This window comes from Spea bombifrons, chromosome 5 (assembly GCF_027358695.1).
Source record: "Spea bombifrons isolate aSpeBom1 chromosome 5, aSpeBom1.2.pri, whole genome shotgun sequence".
Lineage (NCBI taxonomy): Eukaryota > Metazoa > Chordata > Amphibia > Anura > Pelobatidae > Spea > Spea bombifrons.
The window spans coordinates 7,262,485-7,289,016 of NC_071091.1; the positions used below are offsets into that span (position 1 = coordinate 7,262,485).

Below are 26,532 nucleotides of genomic sequence, written 5' to 3' on the forward strand. Positions count from 1 at the left end.
TATACAGTAATATAACTCCCAGTGCTGTATACAGTAATAACCCCCCAGCACTGTATACAGTAATATAACCCCCAGTGCTGTATACAGTAATATAACCCCCAGCGCTGTATACAGTAATATAACCCCCCAGCGCTGTATACAGTAATATAACCCCCAGTGCTGTATACAGTAATAACCCCCCAGCACTGTATACAGTAATATAACCCCCAGTGCTGTATACAGTAATATAACCCCCAGTGCTGTATACAGTAATATAACCCCCAGCACTGTATACAGTAATAACCCCCAGCGGTGTTTACAGTAATAACCCCCAGCACTGTATACTGTAATAAACCCAGTGCTGTATACAGTAATATAACCCCCAGCGCTGTATACAGTAATAAATCCAGTGCTGTATACAGTAATAAACCCAGTGCTGTATACAGAAATATAACCACCCAGCGCTGTATACAGTAATATAACCCCCAGCGCTGTATACAGTAATAAATCCAGTGCTGTATACAGTAATATAACCCCCCAGCGCTGTATACAGTAATATAACCCCCAGCACTGTATACAGTAATAACCCCCAGCGCTGTATACAGTAATATAACCCCCAGCACTGTATACAGTAATATCCCCCCAGCGGTGTTTACAGTAATAACCCCCAGCACTGTATACAGTAATATAACCCCCAGCGCTGTATACAGTAATATAACCCCCCCCAGCGCTGTATACAGTAATATAACCCCCAGCACTGTATACTGTAATAAACCCAGTGCTGTATACAGTAATATAACCCCCAGCGCTGTATACAGTAATAAATCCAGTGCTGTATACAGTAATAAACCCAGTGCTGTATACAGAAATATAACCACCCAGCGCTGTATACAGTAATATAACCCCCAGCGCTGTATACAGTAATAAATCCAGTGCTGTATACAGTAATATAACCCCCCAGCGCTGTATACAGTAATAAATCCAGTGCTGTATCCAGTAATATAACCCCCCAGCGCTGTATACAGTAATATAACCCCCAGCACTGTATACAGTAATAATCCCCAGCGCTGTATACAGTAATAAGCCCAGTGCTGTATACAGTAATAAACCCAGTGCTGTATACAGTAATGTCAGTCAGCATTGACAAAAAAATAAAACTCTCTTTATCTGCAGACCTGGGGGCCGCCGTTGCTGTCAGTCATGTGATATTTTGGGGGACTGTCCCGGCTCAAACACCACACTGAGCTGATGCTTTATGGCAATGCTAATGAAGTCTGTTCCTCCATAGACTTTCATTCCATTAGTCAGCATGTTCAAGACTAAGCCATTCTATTGTTTGCATTAGAAACTGCAGTCCCATAAAGTAATCTCTTAAAACGATTGCCAACGCTTTACTTTGTAACATTATTAATGAATAAGCAGTCACTATATAATCCAGTAACCCATAGAATAATGAAGGGCTTGAAACGGTGACCAGATGTTAAACACGTGGCTTGTTGTAACATTTCTCTTCTAAAGTACTGCTAAATATTTGTTTAAAAAAAAAAGCGCCTTGGAAGCCCGCTGGAAACAGTTACCACATTTTTATATAAATTTGAACACCTGTAATATTTTTTTAATATCCTTGTAAATAAATATACTTTAGCCCGTGGCCAAATAGCAAACAGTCCATAATGTGTAAGGTTACGTGAAATAGTTACACAAAAGTGGGCAAAAAAACTCCAAAATATATAATAAAATCATGTAAAAAATATATGTATTAATTAATATATAATAAGAAATATATAATTAGGTACAGGGAGTGTGTGGAGTACGTGAGATATATCGTACATAGTACTAGAGAGCATGACACTTTCTGACCCCATAACGAAATAGAAAAGGTGGATGGGGAACTCTCTAAAATGATTTAAAAAAATCTATGAAGCCAAGTAATTAAAAGCTAACAATCGGTTTTTCACCCGAAAAATGTGAAACGTGTAGAAAAACATTACTGCTTGCAAAACATCTGCATACCACCCAACATTTCAGGAGCCCAACGATCAGAGCCCATAGTACCCACTACCTGCAAAAGCAGCACAGTGGGGCAAATCGGTCCATAATAGGGACTTAACTGCACAAAAAGGGATGGTTGAGAGGTAAGCATCTAAATTGCCACTGAAACACTTCATAATCTAAAACTTGGAACATGCAACGTTGCATATATTTTCATATTTCTTCTCTTAATTTATGATTTAAAAAGTGGAACATTTCCCACACAAAGGCAAAAATTACCATGGACCGAAAATTTAAGTTCCTGTGTGCCCCCTGTAGCTTTTTGGGCACAATTTTGCCTGCCAGGGAGGGCTGGCACCTTCTGGACTAAGGGGTTACAACTAATGCCAACTGGTCTTGTCTGCACCCTGTCCCCTCCCCAGTAACGTACATACGCACTGGCACGTATATTTACACACATTTAAAAAAAACGTACATACTTCCTCTCACACGCACATACACATTCATGCTAACACACACATTCATGTTCATAGTGACACTCACACATACACATTCATGCTAACACACACATACACGTTCATACTGACACTCACACATACACATTCATGCTCACACACAGATTTAGACATACACATTCATGCTAACACGCATAATAATGTATATTATTTAATAATATCTAGAACATGGTATTTGAAGAAAAAAAAATATATCACTTTTATTAAACGCATATAATAAATATAATAATTATGTTGATATCTAATACAACCATTTTTATAAAAATGTGCCCCTTTTGTATTTATAGGGTGTTTTTTTTTGTTTTTTTTTTAAGTTTTATGCAAAATGCAGTGTATTAAAAAAAGCTTTTCTCTCCCACTTGGCCCCTGCAATGCTATGTACTAATCCCCAATTCAGATTTAATTTTTTTTTTTTATTTCCTTCTTTATTTGTTAGCTGATTATTGCCATTGTTACATATAGATTATTTATTAAGTTAAAGCAGACCCAGTTCCCCTATGCAAATAACGTTCCTGTACTGAAATAATATCACCTTATACAAATAATATCCCCGTACACAAATAACACTCCCGCGTTGAGTCGTCATTAAATGAAATACAGAAATGAAATTAAAAACCCATCGTTTTTTTCCTAGTATTGGCAAGGAAAAGCCGTAGCAAAAAGTCTAATTTAATTGCTGAATTCATTTAATACAATGAATAATTACTGCTGTATTTCCTTAACTTGCTCCCAGGCTCCAGACAATCCTGTGATTGATTAGAAGCGAAGTGCTAGTTTTTATTAACCCACAACCATTGCAGCCTTGGTGTGAAATATTTCTGTGGTTTGACTATACCCTGGTGTTTGTTCGCCTGCACATTCACATGGATCCAATAGAACTATTAATGACTTTTCTCAGGATGAGGGCACGCAGAGTCTGGGAACCGAATGCATTCCACGTGTTCAGTAAACACTCTATCTGCCACATGTGGGCTATCACTGCCCTTATCTTCTTTATGCTTCTATCCTGAGAAGATTACAGGCTACTAAAAGGTTGGGAAACCTGGGAATTCCTCTAGTTTTGTAGGACTACAGCTTCCACCAGTTCCACTTGTTCGCTAAAAGTCACCAACGCTAGAGAACCGCATTCACGTTCATTGATGACCACTGCGACTCATTTAAGACTTTCATCGCACATCTGTCACCTGGACCTATAAATCCATAATATGTCACCCATGTTTATGCTTTTTAGTTTTTAGTAATAAAAATTACAGCTTAAAACTTTCTAGTATTGCCATGGGTGTCGTTATAATCAGACACTAAATCACAGAGGACTTGAATACTTGCCAAGTTCTAGGTTCCCCTTGTTGGAAACCCCAAAGCTTGACCTTGTGTGTAGCTCAACCCAACCATGGTAGTAAAGTAATGGGATATACAATGTTGCGCCTGTACAGTTGCCAACAGTGTCAAGAATTAGGACAGCTGGCAAATTGTGGTTGAGACTCCCCATGTTTACATTGGAATATTGGCAACTATGGGCTTGATGTCATTCCACCATAACACTCCATTTCCGGATCATCTAGAACAAGGGAGCAGGAGAACTGTACCAATGGCCCAATTCTCACTCCCCGCTCAGTCACACAGTGGGATTTAATCACTAAACTAAGATTTCGGAGGAGGGAAGTTCACTATGCATTATGAAGGGCACACTCAAGCAAGGGTCTCCTGCAAGAATAGGCTAGGCCAGCTCAGTAGACATGTTTTGGGGTTGAATAAACCCTGAATACATATGTGCCGCTTGGGAGACATGCACCACTGGCTAACAATGGCAATGCAGCAATGCCCAGTTCATATTCAACACGTTTGCCAAAAATGGCTGCATAGACAGTCCATAAAAGGAGCACAGAAAGGATGCCAGCATGCACTCAGCATCTCCTCTTGGACTGTCTGCAGCTTATATTTATACCAGTGCAGGAGACAATAGGAAAACACGAGGTGTACCCTAAAGATCCCACAATAATAACTTCCATGGTAGATTATAAAATCTTAACGTGACCACCATGCTGTGTATCAGAAACAAAGGATTATAGAATATGACTTCAGATCCGACCCATTCGGCCCCATCTAGTCGCGCGTTTTTCCTTCTTTAAAGACTCAGACCTTAATCGGTTGTTGGTCTCGTCTTAGATTCAGGAGCTATATGCCTGTCCCACGAATGTTTAAATTCCCTCACTGTATTAACACTTCCGATGGAAGGCTGTTCCATTTATCTACCACCCTCTCAGTAAAATAAAACTTCCATATGTTACATTTCTCCTGTACTTTGTTAAATCCCTTAAAGTATTTAAACGTTTCTATCACATCTCCTCTCTCTTCTCCTCCAAGCCGGACACATTGAGATCCCTTGGTCCTTCCTGGCACCTTTTCTTTGTGTTGACTTATTATGAAGGCAGCAGCATATTTTGTTTTGGTTTTGCACAAAGGAAACATTATCCTTGTTACCTTTTGTTAATTAAGGACGTGTGTTAATTAGCTTTGTTTTGAGGTGACGTTTAACACTTCCGTCGACCTCTGGGGGGAAGTAGATGGACAATGAACCAGAGAAGGTAACAATCCAGATAAAATGAATAGAGAGTTCTGACGTAGTCACAGCTGGACGTCAAGTGGGTAGAATAAGCTCCCCTTGACTGAATTGCCACTAACACCACCCTGCTTAAAATGACCCTATTGTATACATCATAATGAACTTTCACCCCTGAAACATTGGAAATCTCTCGCATGCCCTCACATAAAAATGATAAAAAATGCAAATGGTCTCTAATTTAGCTGAGACCTTTCACCAGCCTGACACCGGTTATTAATTACGCTGCGATAATGATTATGGGGTTTTCAAAGTGACTTTCCAGAGCAACATTTTCTGTTTGGTATTATTACCGTTTAATGAATAATCTGGCAATGATTTTCTGAACAGAGGCTTCTACTGTTATAGGAAGCACGTCGCTAAAACGAAACGACAACGCTCCATTTTTGAAGGCATTTTAGGAGAACTATAGAAAGGCCGGCGGGTCAGAGGCTTAGACGTAATGTACAGGAGTTTTACTTTATTGAGAGGGTGGTAGATAAATGGAACAACCGCCCATCAGACGTGGTAAAGGCTGATGCAGTTAGTAGGCATGTGGCTTCTGAATCTGAGACAAAACTAAGAACTTATTGTGGTTTGAGTCTTTACAACAAGAAAAGTGGGCAGACTAGATGGGTCTCTTCAATTACATCCGACTTTTTCTTAGAATTAGGAGAAATTACCCAAATATTGCTAATAAAACGTGCTACTGCGTGACAGATCAGTGGGAATGGGAGGCCTTGCGGACAGGTCACCAGGAATTTGTTTTCTATCTTCGTTCAGATTAGGACGTATGAAACGTGATATTATCATCAAAAATACATTATTTTAACATGATATTTTCTACATTAATATTAATAGTTAATATGACTAATATAAATAACTAATAGTGATTTGACTGTTAAAATCTATGCAATATTTATTTTTTTTATTATTATTTTGTTTCAATTTTTTGTGTAATAATGTTTGTGTAATAATATGTTATTGCTGAAAATACGTTTTTTACGGGTACACATCTCGAATAATTCTGCAAATTTCTAGATCGTTTGTCTTAATCTGTCAATTCTAGTTTTTGTGATACCCTTTGATTGTATAGACTGTAAGGAGTGCTGAATAATAATAATAATAATAATAAAATTAATAATAATAATAAATATTATTAAATTAATTATTCTACAGATTATAAAAAATACATAAGAAAACTAATCGGAAATATTGAAATGTCCTCAATCACTGTTCATATTATTCGCATGTCTCTGTATAATATTAAACCTATCTCTGCTGATCCAAACCGCAATATAACATCCGGAACCAATGAGATTTTTGCCATGAGATAAATCATCGATTATTGAAGTATAAATTACAATATCACGTAATGAAAACAACAAACAGACACATTTTTCGCAGGATCCCATCTCTTCATCACTTTTATTCAATTATTTTTATGAGGGGTGGATGCCTATTTAAATTAATTTTAAAAGGAGTTTGATATTCAACATAAAAAAAAATACAATTGAAGTAAAATGATATGAAATAATGATTGCATATAAGAATGGAACTTTCCTGTGTTTAGTGTAAAGTTCACAGTTTATTTCTCACGAGGCATCATATTCGCTGGGTGCGGAAAAATCGATGATACAATTTCTAGGACCCAACCAATAAAATAACCTATAACATTTTTTTCTAATTACTTTATGGGTGCAAGAAAAATAAGTCATAATTTTTTTTTTAATACATTGTGAGCCACATTAATACAGAATTGGTCTGGATCCCCAACCTACCTAGACTAGGTGCTCCATAAAATTTAAAAATGGCTCCCATACATCGACGAAAGAGATACCGAGATCTGCGATTTATTTTATATTATTTTATCATATATAATTGTCTTTTAATAAAGATGTATTTCACTCCACTAGAAAAAAAAAATGCTTAAATATTTCTAGTACAAAAGAAATGTATTTTACATACCATCCCACTGATGGTAGAAGCTAAATAATAATAATTTAGCATGCATACGTAGAGGTATTTTATTTCTTTATAAATACAATATACAAAAATAAAGCTAGTTTCTAGCTTAAACATCTCCAGAAGGACTCCCATTCATAGAGTTTATGGACAAATAGTGTCCATACGCATCATCTTAGGCTTGACACTGAAAGGTCATAACACTGTACAACTCCTTTTCCTTATACTGCTACTGGAGAATGGTTTTCTAGATATAAACCCAAAGAAGAAACATACGGGACACTGGTTGTGTAGTTACGTATCTTCTGTAGTGCTGCGATAATGTGGTTAAGGGGTAGATGACCCTTGGCTACCCAATGGTGGAATGCTGTAGGATGGTGTCAATTTTAGGAATATTGCTCTATCTACAATGTGCAGATAGGAAAGGTGAAGAAACCCAACTTCTCAGCTACTACATTCTAGGGGATATAGTCACATGGAACGTGGTTCCCAGCTAGTCGAGATGTACAATAATGCGATTAGTTGTCCTCTAAGAAAGTCCAACATAGAGGGAAGTCCAACATAGAGGGAGGTGTCCTCCAAGAAAGTCCAACAAGAGTGGCCGATGAGGTGCAAATGGAACAGCTTTTCTGGAGAAGGAATCAGTGCATGTGACTGTTTTGTTTGTTGTGAGAGTTCTCGTCTTCTTCTGATGTGCAATCAGATGAATGCTGGTAGAAATGCTTTCCTTCTCTCTGTTCTTCATCCTCATCATCTTCCCGCTCCTCTTCGTCTTCACTGTCAGTAAAGTCTCTGGAGTGGCGGTTGGTACCTTTCAGTGGCTCTCCCCTTGAGTGAACGTGGTAGGAGGTCTTCTCATCCTGAGAGTCCTCTGGACACTTCTCCTCAGAGTTGCTTTTGCCTCCTCGCTGTTGCTTCTCTGCGTCTTGGACGGCCTGTTCCTTGGCCTTTTTGCTTCTCTTCCATTTCATCCTCCGGTTCTGGAACCAGATCTTTACCTGTTGAGAAAATATAAAGTTGGCCATAAATAACGCTGGCAAAATTATACCCGTATAGATATAGAATACAAACATATTGCTTACTGCCATAAAAATCAGAAACTGGATCTACTAAATAATAAAGATGGCATCCATAACCCCAATTTGTTTCTTTAGGCAGTGCAGAATTGTGTGTGCTTCAAGCTAGACACATCATTTACATTAATATATGAAAACAAATTGTGTTCTTTTATGTCAATTGGACCACTTATGATCCCACAACGATGTATGAGAGCCAGCTAGTACATTTCTGGATATAATGAATGTGTTCACCCAGCCTGGGCAGCCGTGTTTCCACCCAACGTTCCAGAATTGATAATCACGAAGCTCTTTTTTTAGCTTTGTCTTTGCTAGCTAGCTGGCTATCTTTTTTAAAGCCAGGTCTGGATGGAAGGGCAAAGTGGAAACCCATAAAGCAACATCAAAGATCAACAGTAGCTCCATGTCATGCAATACACTGATATGTTCGAAGAGGTGAAAAATAACAATACATATTGGAACTGGTTTGAGAATCACTTAAGAATAGGGCAATGGAAGCAATATTATAAAACTATTTTTCTAGATTTTTATTATGATCATCCCGGATTTGAAGAAAGTGTCCATAAAAAAGTGACAATTCATAAATGTTATTTTTAGTGTGCTGAAAAATTGCAGTTCAGCAACGTTCCCAGCGTTGACAGTAGACTCCCTATCCAACCTCTCTTCAACCTGCCCAGTTGCTGCTACATTAATAAATTGAGTGTAGAGATGGATGGAGCGGGGACTTGTATGTCTCTACTGATAGGGATCTCTCTACGCTTTGTCTAATAGATCTAGGGTATGATGTCATCCTCTGATGAGCCAAAAGGCAACAGAGCTGAGAATAACAGAGCTGGGCCAACGGAGACCCTAAACCTTTGCCCATCAGACCCATCTACTGCTCGGAAATATCCAAAAGCAGCAGGAACTAGGGAGAAATTGCTAACTTATTGTCAATGCTTTTTAAGATGCCACATACTGAAAAGAAAGGGGGAGAAAAAACGACCTGGGTGTTCCTCAAGGTATAAACTATAAATCCAAGATTGGTGAAGATTGTAAGCTCTCAAGGACAGAACTCTCTCCTCCTTCTGTACCAGTATGTCTCAATGTATGTTATAGATATTGACAATTGTATATATTGTCATTTGTAATGCTGTTGTTCAGTTTTACCGTTACCTTATTGTAACAGCTACAGAATCTGCTGATGCATCATCAAAATGTAATAGTGAGCTCATAATATTTAAAAAACACAAATCAAAAAATAACTATGTGAATATTATGGCCCAAATTACATAAAAACAAATTAACAGTTTAATTGTCAATGATGGTAATACAAATCAGAGTATATATATATATATATATATATACATACCGAACAGCAGCCGTGTAGTATAACCCCTATGATTCTCAGCCATTCTTGGCTGGCTTTCACCAGAGCAAACACAGTCCACACAGTAACACAAATAATATTCTTATTAAACATATGGAGAATGCCTTTCACAGATCATATCAAATATATGTATATATAGTCTATGTTTTAACTATGTATAGCCTTGTTAATTATCTCTATGTATATAAACATATATAAAGCTGGGAAAATATAACTAATTGCCACTTCCCAGGAGGAGGAATTTAATGGGCAGAAAAAACAAAAATCGCAAAAAAAGCCTATGAAGGGTTTTTTAAATTAACCATTTAAGCACCAGCTCAGTTTAACGTGTCACTCAGTGGCAAATGACTACATTTTCCAAAATGGCATTAAATGGTGTGAATGGCAGCCTAAAACAATTTGAAACTATATATTGCCTGGCGATTATCCAGACAACAATTATATTATATAGGGTCATAATTTAACTCCTTACTGGTAGTGGGGAATAAATTGGAAAAATGATAGCGATGGAGGTGCAAATTACTGTAGGGGTAAACTGAAGAAATAAAAAAAGAGGATATTATTAAAATTATTTTTATTTTTACAAGTTGGTCTGTACTTTATACCCCTGGGATTCACTGGCCAATGGCTCCTTGAATTACCACTGATATTGATCCAATGACAAAATTAGGAATGTATGGTGCCATATAGAGACAGACCACCCTTAACTAGCCCCACCATGGTATGGGGGAACAGAGATGGACCCCGAAATAGATTAGCTCTGTACCTGGGTCTCTGTGAGCATTAAGGAGGTGGCCACTTCAAAGCGTTTGGGTCTGGACAGGTATTTATTCAGCTTGAATTGATGTTCTAGTTCCAGTAACTGTTGGCTGGTGAAGGCTGTTCTGGGTCTTCTGCATTTCCCCAATAAGTTAGACTGACCCTGGGCTGTAAAAACAGAATAAAATAAGAGAATTCATTTAAACAACCCAGCATGAAAAAATCTACAAAAATAAAATATGTTATTAGTATTCAAATATATACAACAATATGTTCTTTTGGATTGCAGTGTAATTTCTTTTAGGGTATAATTGTATTATTATTTAGGAATCATAGCTAAAGCAAAACATATATTTTCTATACGATTCTGTATTTGGGACAGGGTTGGCTAATATCATATCATTCATAGAAATATATTAAGAAATTGTGTTTTCAGTAGAGCCATAATCCATATGTATGTCAGTTTAATGGGGAGTTAGATTCAGTCTCACTTAGGTTTTAATTTAAGGAGTTGCAATTGTCATGAAATATATAGCATTTAGATGGCACTTCCTATGGAGCTTGCTGGAAATGGATCTTTCAGCTATTAACCCACTAAGCTCTGGAGGGGAGTTTAATGCTTATTTCAAGCCTTGATTGCCTGTCTGGCATTGATAAGGTTAAATGCAAGGCTAAGCAGAGGGGCAAATATAGCAGAAGAGGAAACAGGGGGTGGGAGATGACCCTTTGAAACTGAAGCTTTGGTTTGAAATCAGAGAGAGAGATAAGTGATACCTCTTGTCCCAAAATGTAATTATCTGGTTTAATCCTCCAATCAGATAAGACCTTGTTTATTCAGGAGAGATCCTTGGATTTTAATCTAGACATCAAACATGGAGCAGTGATCACTTTAATCTGCCCCAATTAAACATTTTACAAATGCAAAACAGAAAGTCATAGATCACAGTGATTGTTCACAAAATAAAAATAAATAAAATTAAAGAAGACCTTTAAGTTCCCAGAGGAATAGATGAGGATGTAAATAAAAATGGGGGGTCCTTAGAAAAGACCCCTGTACCTCCTGGGATGGGTAATTAGGCTTATTGCTGGCTAATAGCTCTGATTTAGTTAAACAAATGAAACTCTATCCCCAGCCTGACAATACATTAAGGATTTAATTAAAAGATATAGACTACACTATCATTATGGCCATTATATATACTGCAATGTGCGAGTGATCTTGCACTGAATTAAATACACAAATTTCTGTGTAAAATATAAAATAATGGACTTTACCTATGCATACATTTATTTATGTGATACGTAATAAACACACAAAAATAATATTTTTTGTTAAATATATTATTATATATTTTATTATATAAAGTGTGTGTGTATATATATATATATATATATATATATATATATATATATATATATATATATATATAAATAATGCACATTTCTAAAATATGGCACAATTTGGTTCAGATTCCTTTCTGTTAAACCCATGAAAAATAATCAAACTATTTAAAGGGAAGGCACTTTTTATTCCTTGATGCTGGATTTGGACCCTCACACCTTTTATACATCACACATCTTATTAATGTAATAAAATGTTCCAAGAATCACAGGTATTAAAAGTCTGCAACACAACTGCAGAGGAAATTGAATAGGACCTTGGTCTCTGGAAGTGTTATGCCATAAAAAAAGGCAGTTTACATGGTTTTACATGATTGACATTAAAGTGAAAATAACACATGGTTATTAAAGCTGGGGGATGCTTGGAATAGCTTTGTCTGCAATGATTTAGTAGAAGAGGAAGGTGATCTGGCATTGTAGAAACAAAGATAATAATAATAATAATAATAATAATAATAATAATAATAATTGGAGGTGGAGTGGATTTCCTTGCTGTGCTCCTTGGGATGCTGACCTTATTGTGCTTGTAGAGGCCAGTACACTGGGGCAGAATTTGTCACCTCCCTGAGAGTTCCCAGCATGTACTGCACCCTGCCACAAAAGCCCTAAACGTCTTGTGTTACTTTGTATCCTCTGCTAAATGTAACAGCACAATAGCTACAAGTATAGAAGAGAATGCACAATGTCTAATAAAGGGTTAAAATAACACTGAGAAAAATGTATGTATATGTGTGTATATATATGTGAATATATATATATACTCATTTTTCCATATATATATATATATATATATATATATATATATATATATATATATATATATATATATATATATAATTGCATTTCATAAAAACTTCTTAGAAATGTATATAAAGGTCATTTATAGTTTATTATTATTTTTCCACATGTTCATTACTAAAATCTTATATAATGTATGGTGTATATCGTTAATTTTATTCTAATATACATTTATATTTGTATATATGTATATGTATGTATTATATATAGATAGATATAATATATCTTTTGATATATTTATGTGCATCGCTATTATATATTACTTATATCTTGTATATTACTTTACACAGCGGACAGACGTTTTTACACCGCCTTTTGGTAGTTCTTTAATATAACAGTGTATATTGGATTGCCAAAGATTTTAAATTATTTCTCGAATTTTATTTGTATTACATAGACTTCTATAGAATTTATCCCTGAGCTGAAAAATATTTTTATAAAAGCCCCCTTAATATGCCTATATTTTACAGATTTCCGGAATTTTGCATTTCTTTCTACATGCAAGTCAATTTTATATATATATATATATATATATATATATATATATATATATATATATATGAATATATTTATATCTAAAATTGTATATAATTTGAACATGAAATGACTTGCATATTTCTATGAATTTCCGTAACTTTCCATTTTTAATCCCATTCCGATAAAAATGTAGGTAATGTAAGTGGAAAAATTACAAATAATGTTAATATAGATTTTTTGAATGTACGGTATATTATTTTGAATTTTCTTAACTAAAAATTGTCACATTAATAATGTTTATTCCTAGGCGTTTGTATAAATTACAGCTATGACGTCAAATGTTAATATTGGGAGGAAAACAAATATATCATTATATTTTTCAGACAAATACCAATAAAGTAAGGTGTGTTAATATTCTACGGTGTTTCTATAGAGGGATTATGTGCAGGAAAATTCCTTTTCTCTGGATATTTGTACAGTTTATTGGTTTGGGTGTGTGAAGGGCTGATGCACTTCAGAGGTTTGGTTACCCAGGGCACATATTCATTAGATGTTAGTGATCAGTGTTAATTTGCCCCTGGCAGTGTCAGAGCCCATCTCATGGCTGCATGTGAATGAAGAGGGTGGCAGAAATGAAACAAGTGGTACTCACAGTTAAAATCTGCCATTTTGGGGAGCATCATGCCAGCTGTGGAGGCTCTGAGCCACTGGTCCAGTTGGAAAGTGCCAGCACTTATCTTGATGGGGTCCAGGGGGTGGCTGTGGTGGGTCCCGTGCATTTGGGAATAGGGGTAAGAAAGGGCAGGATGCTGCCCGGCTGCCAGAGCTGCTGAGTAGCTGTAAACCGGGTGTCCATAGAGGGCCTGTGGGGGGATTCCTGTGCCCCCCTGGGGGTGTAAGCCCAGCATGCTGCCTGGATGCTGGTGACTGTTGAGGAAGCCAGGTTTAGGGACCAGTCCACAAGTCCTTGGGGGTGATGGGGTCTCAGTCCTCAGGCTGTCCGTGTGCTCAGATGGGGGGCTCCCAGACGTGGACAGGGAAGAAGAGGACAGTGAGGTGACCAGAGCCAGGGGGGATGTCTGAGCCTTAGGGGGGTCGATGGCCAAAAGAGCATCGATCCGGAAATTCTTGGATTTTTCCATCATATCCGAGGGTCCTGGTGCAATGATAAAGGGGAGTAGGGGATCCAGGACAATCCACGGCACGGAGAGCAGCCCCACGCGTGTCCCACACTATGAGCCGGAGAGTCCAGCAGCTGCAGGTGTCACCGAGTCACTCTCTGCCAGCCCCACTCTTCCCACTTGAAGCCCCGGCTCGCCTGCCTATTGGCTAACCGAGCCGGCCTCTCTGATTCGTGGGAGAGCTGCTGGTGGGCGGATCTTATTGGTCCTTTCTCGGACCTGTGGTTGTCAATGGACTGGGCTGGTCCTGGATGTAATACAAGCTGTGGAGAGGGTACAGGGGCCAGGGATCCCCTACCACGTGCTACAGCAGAAGCTCATCACACACATACAACACCACAGACACAATCTCACAAATACAGCACACGCACTATCCCCACAATTAAGTAATCACACAACATCAAATACACTCTCTCACTATAACACAATCCATGTCAAACAACCACCTAGTTAAGTAAACACACAATATCAAAGGTTCTATCACACATACACTACCAACACACACTATCACAAACCAGCAAATAGAGTGTCACTGAACACACTATCAAACACTGCCAAATACACACATTTAAAGCTATAGAGTATCAGACTTAATAACTTAAATACAGAGCACAACACATTCACCAACTCATTTCCACAAACACTTTGTTCCACAAAATGTTATGCACATACAAGTCACACAGGACTAAGTGTTATGTCAACTTACACAAACATTAGCACACACATTATCATCTATGGTGACAACTACATTCACCTACACACACTGTCACATAAAACAAATTACAATTACCAGAAGGGGAAAAACAAAAACACACAACAACCACAGCAACATCTTTACTACAGACACACCATGACACATACTATTGCATACTGACAAATGGCACACAAGGGCTGAGTCACATAGAACTCTATGGCAGTTGTGTCACTTGTTTTACCCCTATGATGAGTTGCTGTGTTATACACACACCTCTTGTGAGTCAGCAGTCCACAGGTACCCCGAGCAGAGGCAGCTTTACAGTTTCTGTGTTGGGAATCCACAGGTGAGTGAACATGAGAGTCCAACAGAGCCTCAGAAGGGTCTGAGCTCCCATCGGGCAGAGGACAGGGGACGGAGGGTGGTGGTGGTGGTGGGGGGGGGGAGACGGGAGAGAGAGATAGAAAGAGACAAAAAAAGAGAGAGAGAGAATAAACAGACAGCTAGAGGAGAGATTTGAGACAGGTGAAAAAGAGAGAAGAAGACAGAAAGAAGAAAGGCAGGAGGAGGCAGGAAAAAATAAATGAAGAAAGGGACAGGGGAAAATAGAAAATGGAAGAAAGAGACGAGAAAAAGAAAATAGGAGAAGGTAAAAAGACAGAGAGTGAGAGAGAAGAGAGACAAAGAGACGAGGAAGAGAGAAATACGGCAAGAATGGGGTATAAAATAGTATATAAAATAAGAAAGAGAGAAAGGAATAGACAGGAAAACAGAGAAAATAGAAGAAGGAGACAATGGAAAAAGAGAAAGAAAACAAGACAGAAGATAGGGAAAGATACAAGAAATGAAGAAAAAGAAACAGAAATGAAGAAAGACGGATATTAGAGGGTAGAATAAAAAGAGATAGAAGAAGAGAATGGGACCTTATCATCTTAATAGAGCCCTCGCAAAATTTACTGCGTGCTTTTACTGTCTGCCTTGCTTTTATATATATATATATATATATATATATATATATAATAACAAATTCGGGCAATTGTTTACTCAGATTACGCAGCGGAGAGAACGCGGTGACCTTTTCATGGATCACACGCAAGTAGTCAGAGGGTTTTTAAGCAAACTGTCCCATAACCATGGAAAAGAATTCCTAAATAAAATGTACGAGCGAACAGCAGGGAACGAAAACGAAAACTTCCAACTAAGCATTGTCTTCTTATATCATATCGTATTATTACACAGTGCCGTTTTATACTGGTGCCTTAGTACCGAAAATCGATTTAAAATCTTTCTGTTTGATGATTCGAATTTAACTATGTCTTTTAATGTGTAAGAGGAAGGTGGCTTTAAAGGGTTATATATATATATATATATATATATATATATATATATATATATATATATATATATACATACATATATAATGTGATTTAATGTGATTACTATTTAGTATGGTAGATGTTGGGGATAGGTCACTGTAGCATTTGTAATTCCAAATAACATTGTGATCAAGGGCTCCATAATGTAAAATAAATATCCCAGTAATGTCCCCGTATGATTTAAAGGGAAGGGGGACAGGTTAGTGCAGGGGATGATGGCATTCTCAGGCCAGGGGTGGGCAGGTCATCTGACCACCACAAATATTAAAATGTTATTTGCTGTAAATCATTACATTTGTTTGGTTGTTTTTTTTGATTATTTGATATATTGATGCATTTTTCTCAATCAGGTTGTTGTAGATACCGAAAGTTTTCTTTTATGTACAAAAGCTGCATTTGGATACAAATGTATAGATTAAGAGCTGTAAAAACTGGAATGAATTGGAGATATAAAAGGTTATGTCTTCTATCTATACATAGATATTTATCTATCTATCTATCTATCTATCTATCTATCTATCTATCTATCTATCTATCTATCTATCTATCTATCTATCTATCTATCTCTCTCTCTCTCTCTATATATATATATATCAATAATATCACCTCTACCCCCACACCTGATTGGGGTGCTGGCATTATGCATTTATATGCAATACTGGTAATATATTTGTAGGGTAATAACTTGCATTCGAGTATGCCCTAGAGACACTGCCCTGAGTGGGCAACAGAAATGTACTGAGTGGGGTACAAAATACCTTGATTAATGGGTACTCCACTTTAACTGCCATGATTGAGTTGTTATTTCACTATAACCGCCCTGATTAAGCTTTTTATATTCAAACTACCCTTATAGAGTCAGTTTTCTAATATAACTGGCCTTATGGGGTTTGTACCCTACTATAATTTCCCTGATAGGTGGGCATTCTAATAAAGCTGCCCTGATTGAGTGGGTACTCTGATTATAATTGCCCTGATTGAGTGGGTGCTTTACTGAGAGTACCCTACCACAGTGGGGTTCATATTCTGTTCTTACTCCAATTAACTGGTTTCACATTCATTATTTTATAGAGAGAGTGAATGGGGGTTTATGTGAGGTTTAGTGTTACCCTGTTAATGACCTGTAGAAAGGGGTCATGGATAGTAGGGCAATAATATTTACTTTAATAATATGTAGAACAAATATAAGCCACATGACTGTATTTGCTGCCACATAAAAGCTATTTCCTGGGGTTTTTTAAATCAATTTTATTCACAGAACAATCTGACTCCATCAGTGTGTGTCCTGCCTGGAAGTATTAGCTCACATCTCTGGGAAAGAAGGCTCCTTGGATAATTAGTACTTACAGAGTAACAAGGACACAGAAAAAGCTGCAAGTAATAAGGAATAATATTTTACTGGATTTTCTATCCAGATCTGTATTTTGGGGTCAGTATCAAGAATACAAACCCAGAACTGGTGTTTTTATATGCAAAGAGAATCAATTTCTGTGTTATTTTTATGGATTTACGAAATACTTAAATGATAAATAATTAACATATATACAAACAAGTATACGTGTAATTTCATTATTAATAATGCATTCTTTTAACATTTTAATGAGAACTTATTCTGGCAATTGGTATAGAATTGCTGAAGTCTGTGTAAAGATGGTTGCCAATCAATAAAAATAGATATTTATTAATATATTTAGAACTATAATAATAATTAGATGTAATAATTGTATATTTAATAATAATAAAATTGTTATTATTATTATGTATCTTTGCATTCTAAATATATTATTTAAGAATTTAACACTTTTAATATCAATTTAAATAATTTATAATAACATTATTAGCTATTTCATACACAGATATCAACTCACGTTTCATATGTTACATTTAAACGGTTAATGCTCAGACATGTATTATTTGTATGACTGACATATTTAATATTTTAGGAATCTGTTTCTTTGCCGCAAATGCAGTAAACATATATGTTTTTAGAGAAGCAAATACAGTGACAACCAGGGGTATAGAATATTTATGAAATAGTGACATCTAAAATGATGAAATTACAGGATGCAACATATTTGCATATATTACATATTAATGCATACGTTTAGAGATATGTGGGGACATATGATGGGAACATATAGTATAACTAATAGGACAGGGTATAATATACAAGTGAGTAACAACGAAGGCATAGTGTATAATAAAATGCATCCCATGATAAAGTGAATAATTCGGTAGCATGTGTGTAAACTGTACTAGTACATGCTAACTACAAGCAGTACATGCAAACTACACAAGTACTACTACATGCATACTATAATAAACACTACTGACGGATGCAACTTACTAATTTATTATTATTAATATTCTTATTATCATTATTTATATTTCACATAATTATATATTTCATGTAATACAACATTTAACATATACTAACCTATACAATACATAAACATATATCCTATGAACCACAGCACATGATACAATAAAATAAATGTATATATATATATTTTACAATAGAAGAAAATACTAAATAATACTAAATACTAAATGTAATACCAAAGTTTCAGGTATGGAATTCTATATATATAGTTTTGCAGCTACATTATTTTATCATATGGCAGGGTGTACAAATCCACACATATATAGACGAATATATATATATATATAATATAAAAGGGATTTTATACCAGAGATTGCATTCAGACCACATAAAACCATATAGCAGAGGGTAGTTTTTATGCAGGTTACAGGATGTGCTTGTAACACAACATGGAATACATTATATACATAAATAGATACATTCTAGTACAGAAACTGAATACTATCTCACAGTATATGAAAGTAGGATGGAATGATGAAAGTTTATGTTCAATGTACAACAATAAGAGCCTATGTTTTGTAATCTTCCTACCCCTATAATGAGCCCCCTGATGCTGGAACATTTTATAGAGGATTTATGAAAAAATTGCAATTAACTGGGGTGTGTGTGATTGGAAGCCAATCCTCCATTCATTTCCCTTTTCAGCCCGTATTAACCCTTTAAGTACCAAATGGAGTTAGGGGATCACTCCACATCAACAGACAAAGAGTAAAACAAAATAAAGTTTGTATTTTTGGACAGCAGTTGGCATGCGAATGGTTAATTGTGCAATGCAATGAGGTTATTTTAGTTATAATGGTATTTACCAGGACAGAATATGATTCTGCTTGAAAAATAGGAGAAAAGCCCACAGAGCTTGCAATCACAAGGTGAGGGCATGGAAATCTGCCATCTGCTTCACTGTAGCCTGTAGGGGAAAATTAAAATGCTAAACCGTATACAATGGGCTATTTCTCCTTCATTGAAATTCAGAATCTGCCACAGGTAGCTGCCCTGTGCTGCCACTAGGCTGTGTCTGCGGTTGAATCGCAGATCTGGGTTCGGTGTTTCTGGATATTGTTTCATATATTTATGTATCAGAATGTGATCTGTAACATATAAGGCGAAGGGCATCCCATTTAGAGTCCAAATAACACGTTTAAAAAATAAAAATGTTGGCTATAATAAAAGTTCAATCATCAATGACGTCATTTTTCTGTTGGTTTCATTATTTCCTGCTTCACAAGAAAAAAGAATTTCAATGGCTTTGTATGTTCCTCCAATGGGCTTCACATCACAGAAACAACTACAAGAACAGTAATAAATATACACTCAGGGAGCAGGGGGTATCAGGGGCTGATAGGTAGGAGTTACCTAGGTTCGGTGTTGTGGTATCAGGGTGCAATGTTATACTACAGGGGTTCAGCGCTGAGGTCTCAGGGTGTTATTTTGGGGTATCGGGGTATAGAGGTTCAGTATTGTGGTATCAGGATGCAGTATTGTAGTATAGGGGCTCTTGGTATTATTAGGGTGCAGTATTATAGTATAGGGGTTCAGTATTGAGGTATCAGGGTGCATTGTTATAGTACAGGGGTCAGCGCTGAGGTCTCAGGGTGTTATTTTGGGGTATCGGGGTATAGAGGTTCAGTATTGTGGTATCAGGATGCAGTATTGTAGTATAGGGGCTCGTGGTATTAGGGTGCTAAAGCAGAGTCCCCTGGTCTGAAAAGGAACTTTCGGTAGGCCCATCTCGGCCTGTCCTCCGCTCCCTGCTCCAAAGACTCTTTCTACAGAAATATCCTTTCGGGTTCTGTGATCTTCTAAGGAAATTAAAGTCTCTTTACTTTCTAGGGAATGCAAATTGCCTTAATGAATACAATCTGCTATTGTCTGGAACCCATTGTCCACAATTAGCACATTACCTGCAGTTGGTAAAGATTAACACCAGGGAGGGGGATGCACAATTAACCCATTCTGTGACTCTATAGGTCAGGGAAAATAACTAATGAATATGCCAGGAACCTTGGGATTGGAAGAGTTCAAATGATTTGTTCCATTCCATCTATCTGTACATCTGTCTCTAGTTATTCACTTGTGTTCATTAGTTCAGTGTATATATTAATTATTATTATTATTTTTATTATTATTATATATTGAATTAGATGTTTTCCCCAGTAAGGTGTTGGGTGTTTCGGGTCAGATTGGAGCAGGGGGTTAATGTCTCAATCTGCAGATCTTAATGACTAGGAGAAGACATGTAACTGGTATATGTATTGGTGCTGATGTTGTTAAATTGGCCAGATGTAACATGGGGATCAGTGTCACCTATAGCTCAGGCACTTCAGTTCTATAGGGATTAACCCCTGCTTGCCCTGCTATGGTCTACCAATAGTTTTCTTAATAGAATGCTTCCACAAGACTCCTCATTCTCAACCAGTTTAGGAATTGTCATAATCATTGAATATTCTGACAGTGTCAAGTTCCTTTAGAACTCAAATGATGGAAAATTTGCTTTTGTGGGACTCCAACTCCAGTCACCCTCAGCCAGTATTAATGGAGGAAAATGGCAAAAGGATTACAACCCAAGAGTTGTAGTAAGCAGTCTTTATTAAGGGGTTAAAGGCTTTCAGGGGCAGCCCGATTGTACATAGCATTAGCAGCTATAATCATTCACTAAGACCCTGTTCTCGGTGGCCCCCATAGCGCAGGCAGCAGTGTCCTCTGTGTCCTCAGCCCATTGAGTTAAGTGATTAGCCGCTACCTTTGTATTCCAATCACTTGCAGCAGAGCCATATGCTGCTGATTTGTTTGGGGATGGATTGTGTGTACTCTACATGACACTGCTGCCAGTTTATTGCAGTCTGGTTAATCTGACTAATGAACTCGTTAAAGATGCCCCAATGACCCTGGACAGCTCCGGGCTCTTCAGGGAAATCCTTCTGAAAGGTTTCTCTGAGCTCAGAACATCTCTTCTATTCCCAGATCTGGATCCAGCACATTTAACCCCCATACCCACCTATACATACCCCAGCATCTGCTCCAGTCAATGCATTAGATTTACTTTAACCCTTTCGGAGGGTTGTGATAGGGGTCTGAATACACCCTTCTGGCACTAAAAGGCTTACTCTGTGTTCTCTTTATATTAATATGCAGTGTAATTCATGGGATATTGATATAAACAGAAAAAAATGTATTATGAAATTTTGATAAATATATAAATTATTATATTATTATTTCAATTTGTGTGTGTTCTTATCTTATTAGGTATTATGAAAAGATATTATTATTATTATTATTTAGATTATAGAATATTATTGATATTATCTTTTTTTCCCAAGTCCATATGTTTATTAGTAGTAAGAGGAATATGAAGTGGGACAGAGGGGGGGCCTTGTCTTTAGATTTGTACTGGGAACCGAGATTTGTGATGTCGGCCCTGGCCTTATGCATTTCACATCTGTGGCCTTAGTAATAAGCCTCATCAGACACAAAAGGTTGATGAAACAATACAAAAAAAACAATTACATTTTATTTATCATATAACCAGAATATCCTAAACTGTAAAACAAAGTGTTTGTTTCCCTTTAATTAGATTGAAAAATGACACATTCATCAACTTCATCCTTTTAAAGTATGTTTCTTGATACATTATGAATGTATAACCAGCCAAAGCCAAGAGCAAACTTTAAAAAGGCAGCTTGTGGAGGGAACCTGATGGACGCAGTAATATACTGATGTTATGCGTGGAGTTGGGAAGAGCAGCGGGGAGTCATTTTGGGATTTCTTCATAATGGTATTCATTACTAGAGCCGGTCAGTACTGATGGACCCTCAGCAGATCCATGGCTCTCTAGTATACGTATTGGTTGGTGTCCCAAGTACACTAAGTATGGAGTGCCCTTAATGAAGTCTATGGAGGCTGTGCCGGCACAGCCTTCATAGTGTAAATAGGCCAGTCAGGTAGATCAAAGATCTTCCACAAAACCGGTCCATTGAGCACTGGGACGCCGAAGAGCCTACCAAGAGCAACTGCCGCCCACCTGGACCTAGACAGCATACAGAGTATACCTGAGATGGGATTTAACAATGCAAAATAATATAATATAATATAGTCCCTTCAGCATGGATGGGGTTCCAGTTAGATGCTGGCCCTACTTTCTTGAAGGAAAAACCTGCCATCCATCCTAGGTGACTCTTCTGTGGTCTGGTGATGTCGAGGTGGCCCTTGCACTGACAGGTGCAACTGACAAGTAGCATGTGGCCTAGCAGTGACTGGGTGAGCGTGTAGCGCCCTCGGACCAAAAGGCATCTCCCTGGTGTGCCAGATAACCAGTCCCGGCCTGATGCTGGGTCACCATGTAATGGTACTACTCCAGGCAAGTTGAGGATTTTGTGATGGCCCCAAAAGCTGAGCCCTACGCAACCACCTTGGTCATCTACATGGTAGAGCGGGACCTGATTGTAAAAAATACTGAACTGACAGAACATTTTTGCCTTCCATATCTCCAGTAAGAAAAGTGGAAACATGTTATAGATAAAAAGCTGGTGAAAGATGGATATGCTGGAAAATGTATTCAAACAAATCAGTTATGGTTCCTTGAAGAGTGTTAAATATAATAAAATGGAAGTTAGCACAATGATTAAATCCCAAAGTAACTTCATTCAGGAGAGTCACAATTCACTTTGAAGGTCCTCGATGAACAGTCATTCTTCTTGATGAAGAGGATGAGCGAGTACGCAGAACACGGCACTATTCTTTAAAAAAATATGTGTGAACTCTGCCGTCCTGTAGGCTCTTCATATTCAGCTTTATCAATATCGGTAGATTTTTTTGAAAGATTTAGATGTTAATAAATTTCTTTCAGAAAACCTATCCTCATTTATTTTATTTCCATCTAAAATAATGACATTCCATAAATTACGTTATGATTAAAGGCCCTGGTCTATTGTCACATAAGCTGACAAATGGCCAGAGGGTCCGTTAGTGCCGTTCCTAAAGGCCAATTAAAGTGTCCTTAAGCCCTTAGCTTAAAAAAAAGCATCGACTACAAAAATTAGGTACTGGCCTTGTTGGCCTATACAGTCGCTTGATGCATCACGGATTCCATCCGCAGTAGGGTAACTCATATAGTCGAGCTACAAAGCCGGTTCTAGTTAATATCATCCAGTTGGTGTGACCACCCGTTGCCTTCAAAACAGCTTCTGAACTTGATGGTCTTTTTTCAACCTTATGAACTATGTTAGGGTTTTCGTGGGCATTTAGCTAGGGGTATGATTAAACAAATATACCAAACAGATGCTAATGATCATCAATTTGATATGTAGGGTTAACACAACCATTAACTGAAACAGAAACAGCTGTATAGGAGAAATAAAACACGTCGAGGAACAGCCAAACTTACAAGGTGAAGTTGCTGTAGACAGTTTAATGTTAGAAGTCATACACCATGGCAAGCCTGAGCACAGCAACAACACCCAAGGTAGCTATACCGCGCCAGCAAGGTCTCTTCCAGGCAGATCTTCCGTCCAAGCTCTTTTGAAGACGCACAAAGAAATGGGCAATGTAGAATACAGTAGATGTAGTTTTTTAGTGCAGCTGATGAAATACACATCACGCTTACTTCCATACACAATCGGAAGATGTCCAACAAGATGTCCATCAGGTCAGTATGGGCAGTGGGGCTCTGGTGCATCAATCTACTGTCCAGAGAAGCCTGGTCAGAAGTGGTCTTCATGGAAGACTTGCAGCCAAAGAGACTCAGCTACTCATAAAGACACAGGAACTAAGGCACAGAAAATGGCAGCAAGCGCTCCGTACGATGAGTAAACATTTTAAATAATTGGCTGTAGCAAAAGGAAGTTTGTTCACCGCAGGGCGTCGGATCGGCATATGGTTTTTGAATTTAAGATGAGACCAACGACTGATTAAGGTTTTAGTCTTTACATTAAGAAAAATGAGCAGACTAGATGGGGGCCGAATGGGTCTGATCTGCTGTCAAAATCAAATGTTTTAAATTCTATGTTTTCAAGTTTCATGCAAATTTAGTAACTTTACAGGAGCTTGAACAATAACATGAACTAAAATGAAAAACTAAACTTGTGTATAATTTATGTGTAATTTCGTCACCAATTGTTTGAAAAGCGCACCCCTTTCCTTTTACCGTGATTCGGAGAACAAGAAAAAAAAATCAAACAACTCGTATCAGCCGTTATCTAAATTAAATAAGCTAAAGTCATCAGGCCGGCCATATTGGCAAAAAAAAAATTAAAAAAAACCCAGGGAAAAAAAAAAAACCACATGAGCATATTACCCAAAGACATTCTGTAAATGAGATAATGATACATAAACCCGGATGATTAATGTGACGTTGCCGAGATGTCTTTGGTAAATTAGCTGCTTGCATCAACTGGTAATAATGATGAGTTTATGAAAGCAATTTCTGCGGAGGATGCGAAGGCTCCCGGCTGTAATCAACCGGCTCCGGTTAATGGATGAGGGGGTAAGAACGAGAATTATTGACACTCTGTTGCCCTTAACCTGTTTCCCAATAAAGCTGATTAGTTTTTGTCAATTCATCAGCTGGCCACTCTCCTAGGAACTGCATCAAAGTTTTATTTGCTCATGGGAAATTAACAAGCCTCAGAGCAGACCCATTAAGGGAACACTATGTTAATACAAAAAAACAAACAAGAAATGTAAAATATTGAAATTTATAGAGTCGTTTTTTTTTTGTTTTTTTTTTTCAGTAACCTGGGGGAATCAATTTTCCGTCGCACTTGTCTTTGGAAAGTACTTCCTGATCAAAAAAGGTAGTGGTTGAGGATGTGTCCAAACGAACCTTGCAGCGAGCACCCTGCGTGAAAACAAAAAATGATAATTAAGGCGGTCCTCTTTTTTTTTTTTTAATTTAGGATACAATACGTTAATGGACAGAAATGTTTAATCCGTAAAAGCACAAATCTAACAGCAAAATGGAAACATGAAAAAGACCAGGACGGGGCTGCCATATTGGCCATTCCATGCGGACACGTAGAATAATACAGGTTGTACGTCAGTCATTAATAAGCACAATATAGTATAAAATGTTTTAAATCGCGTAATTAGAAACATTTTGACAGCAGATCAGCCCATTTTTCCTAATTTATAGTCCTCGTTCTTGTGATTCAGGAGCCATATGCTTATCCCATGCATCTTTACATTCCTTCACCATATTAGTCTCTGCCACTTCTGCAGGGAAGCCGTTCCATTTATCTACCACCCTCTCAGTAAAGTAAAACTTCATTACATTACATCTAAGCCTCTGACTCTCTAGTCGGACATTATGGACTCTTGGTCTAATGCGTCTCCTCCTTTTAAATAAACTTCCCTCTTTGTTAAATCCCTTTAAATATTTCAATATTTTTTATTCCATAATCGATCGGTTATTCCATGTGTTGCTATTATGTATTGATTGATATAGCGCCATCATATTCCACAGCGCTGTACAAAAGTATGCTGTACATAACAATAAAAAATGACGGGTTACCTAGAAATAGACGATAAATTTGTACATAAAGCTTGTTGAAGGCGTCCTAAATTAAGTGGCCGATCTGGAAACCCTCGCCGCGCTACTCTGCCCATTCAAGGGCTGTCATGTGGACAACAACAATTGCCCCCAAGGGTGACAAAAGTGTTTATGGGACAGGGATCATTTTATTGACATGATGAACTGGATCCATAAACCTGTTCTTCCATGACTTGTTGTTTTTTTTTTTCCATGCGTAATGAAATCCACACTAATCACAGGATTTCATTACGGTCTGGTTAGCCATTAACTTGAACATTATTTGTATTCTCAGCTAATTACAAGGCCACCCACTCCTCGCCCCCCTCGGGATACTTGGACGTTTCAAAGACAGACTCCAAAAACACTGCCATTTTTGAGAAAAAAAGAGAGATTTTATATATATATATACCGTATATATATATATGTTAGATTAAAAATATCCA

At 37.3% G+C, this 26,532-nt stretch overlaps 2 protein-coding genes across 2 annotated transcripts in view; one reads left to right on the top strand and one right to left on the bottom strand.

Moving 5' to 3' along the window:
* The window catches only part of DNAJB6 (DnaJ heat shock protein family (Hsp40) member B6), a 261,352-nt gene that overhangs the window by 92,393 nt on the left and 142,427 nt on the right, over positions 1–26,532 (top strand). The window lies entirely within an intron of this gene.
* MNX1 (motor neuron and pancreas homeobox 1) lies at positions 6,813–14,140 on the bottom strand. The gene is made up of 3 exons (XM_053467726.1): positions 13,583–14,140; positions 10,262–10,422; positions 6,813–8,048 (listed from the first exon to the last, which is right to left on the bottom strand). The coding sequence occupies exons 1-3, from the start codon at positions 14,073–14,075 to the stop codon at positions 7,692–7,694; spliced, it is 1,011 nt and encodes a 336-aa protein (XP_053323701.1). The 5' UTR covers positions 14,076–14,140; the 3' UTR covers positions 6,813–7,691.

Coding starts and splice junctions, on each gene's coding strand:
- MNX1 (XM_053467726.1), bottom strand. CDS start 14,075: ATGATGGAAAAATCCAAGAATTTCCGGATCGATGCTCTTTTGGCCATC. Junction 10,423..13,582: donor CAAAATGGCAGATTTTAACT/GTGAGTACCACT, acceptor CTGTTTTTACAG/CCCAGGGTCAGTCTAACTTA. Junction 8,049..10,261: donor TAATGCTCACAGAGACCCAG/GTACAGAGCTAA, acceptor TTTTCTCAACAG/GTAAAGATCTGGTTCCAGAA.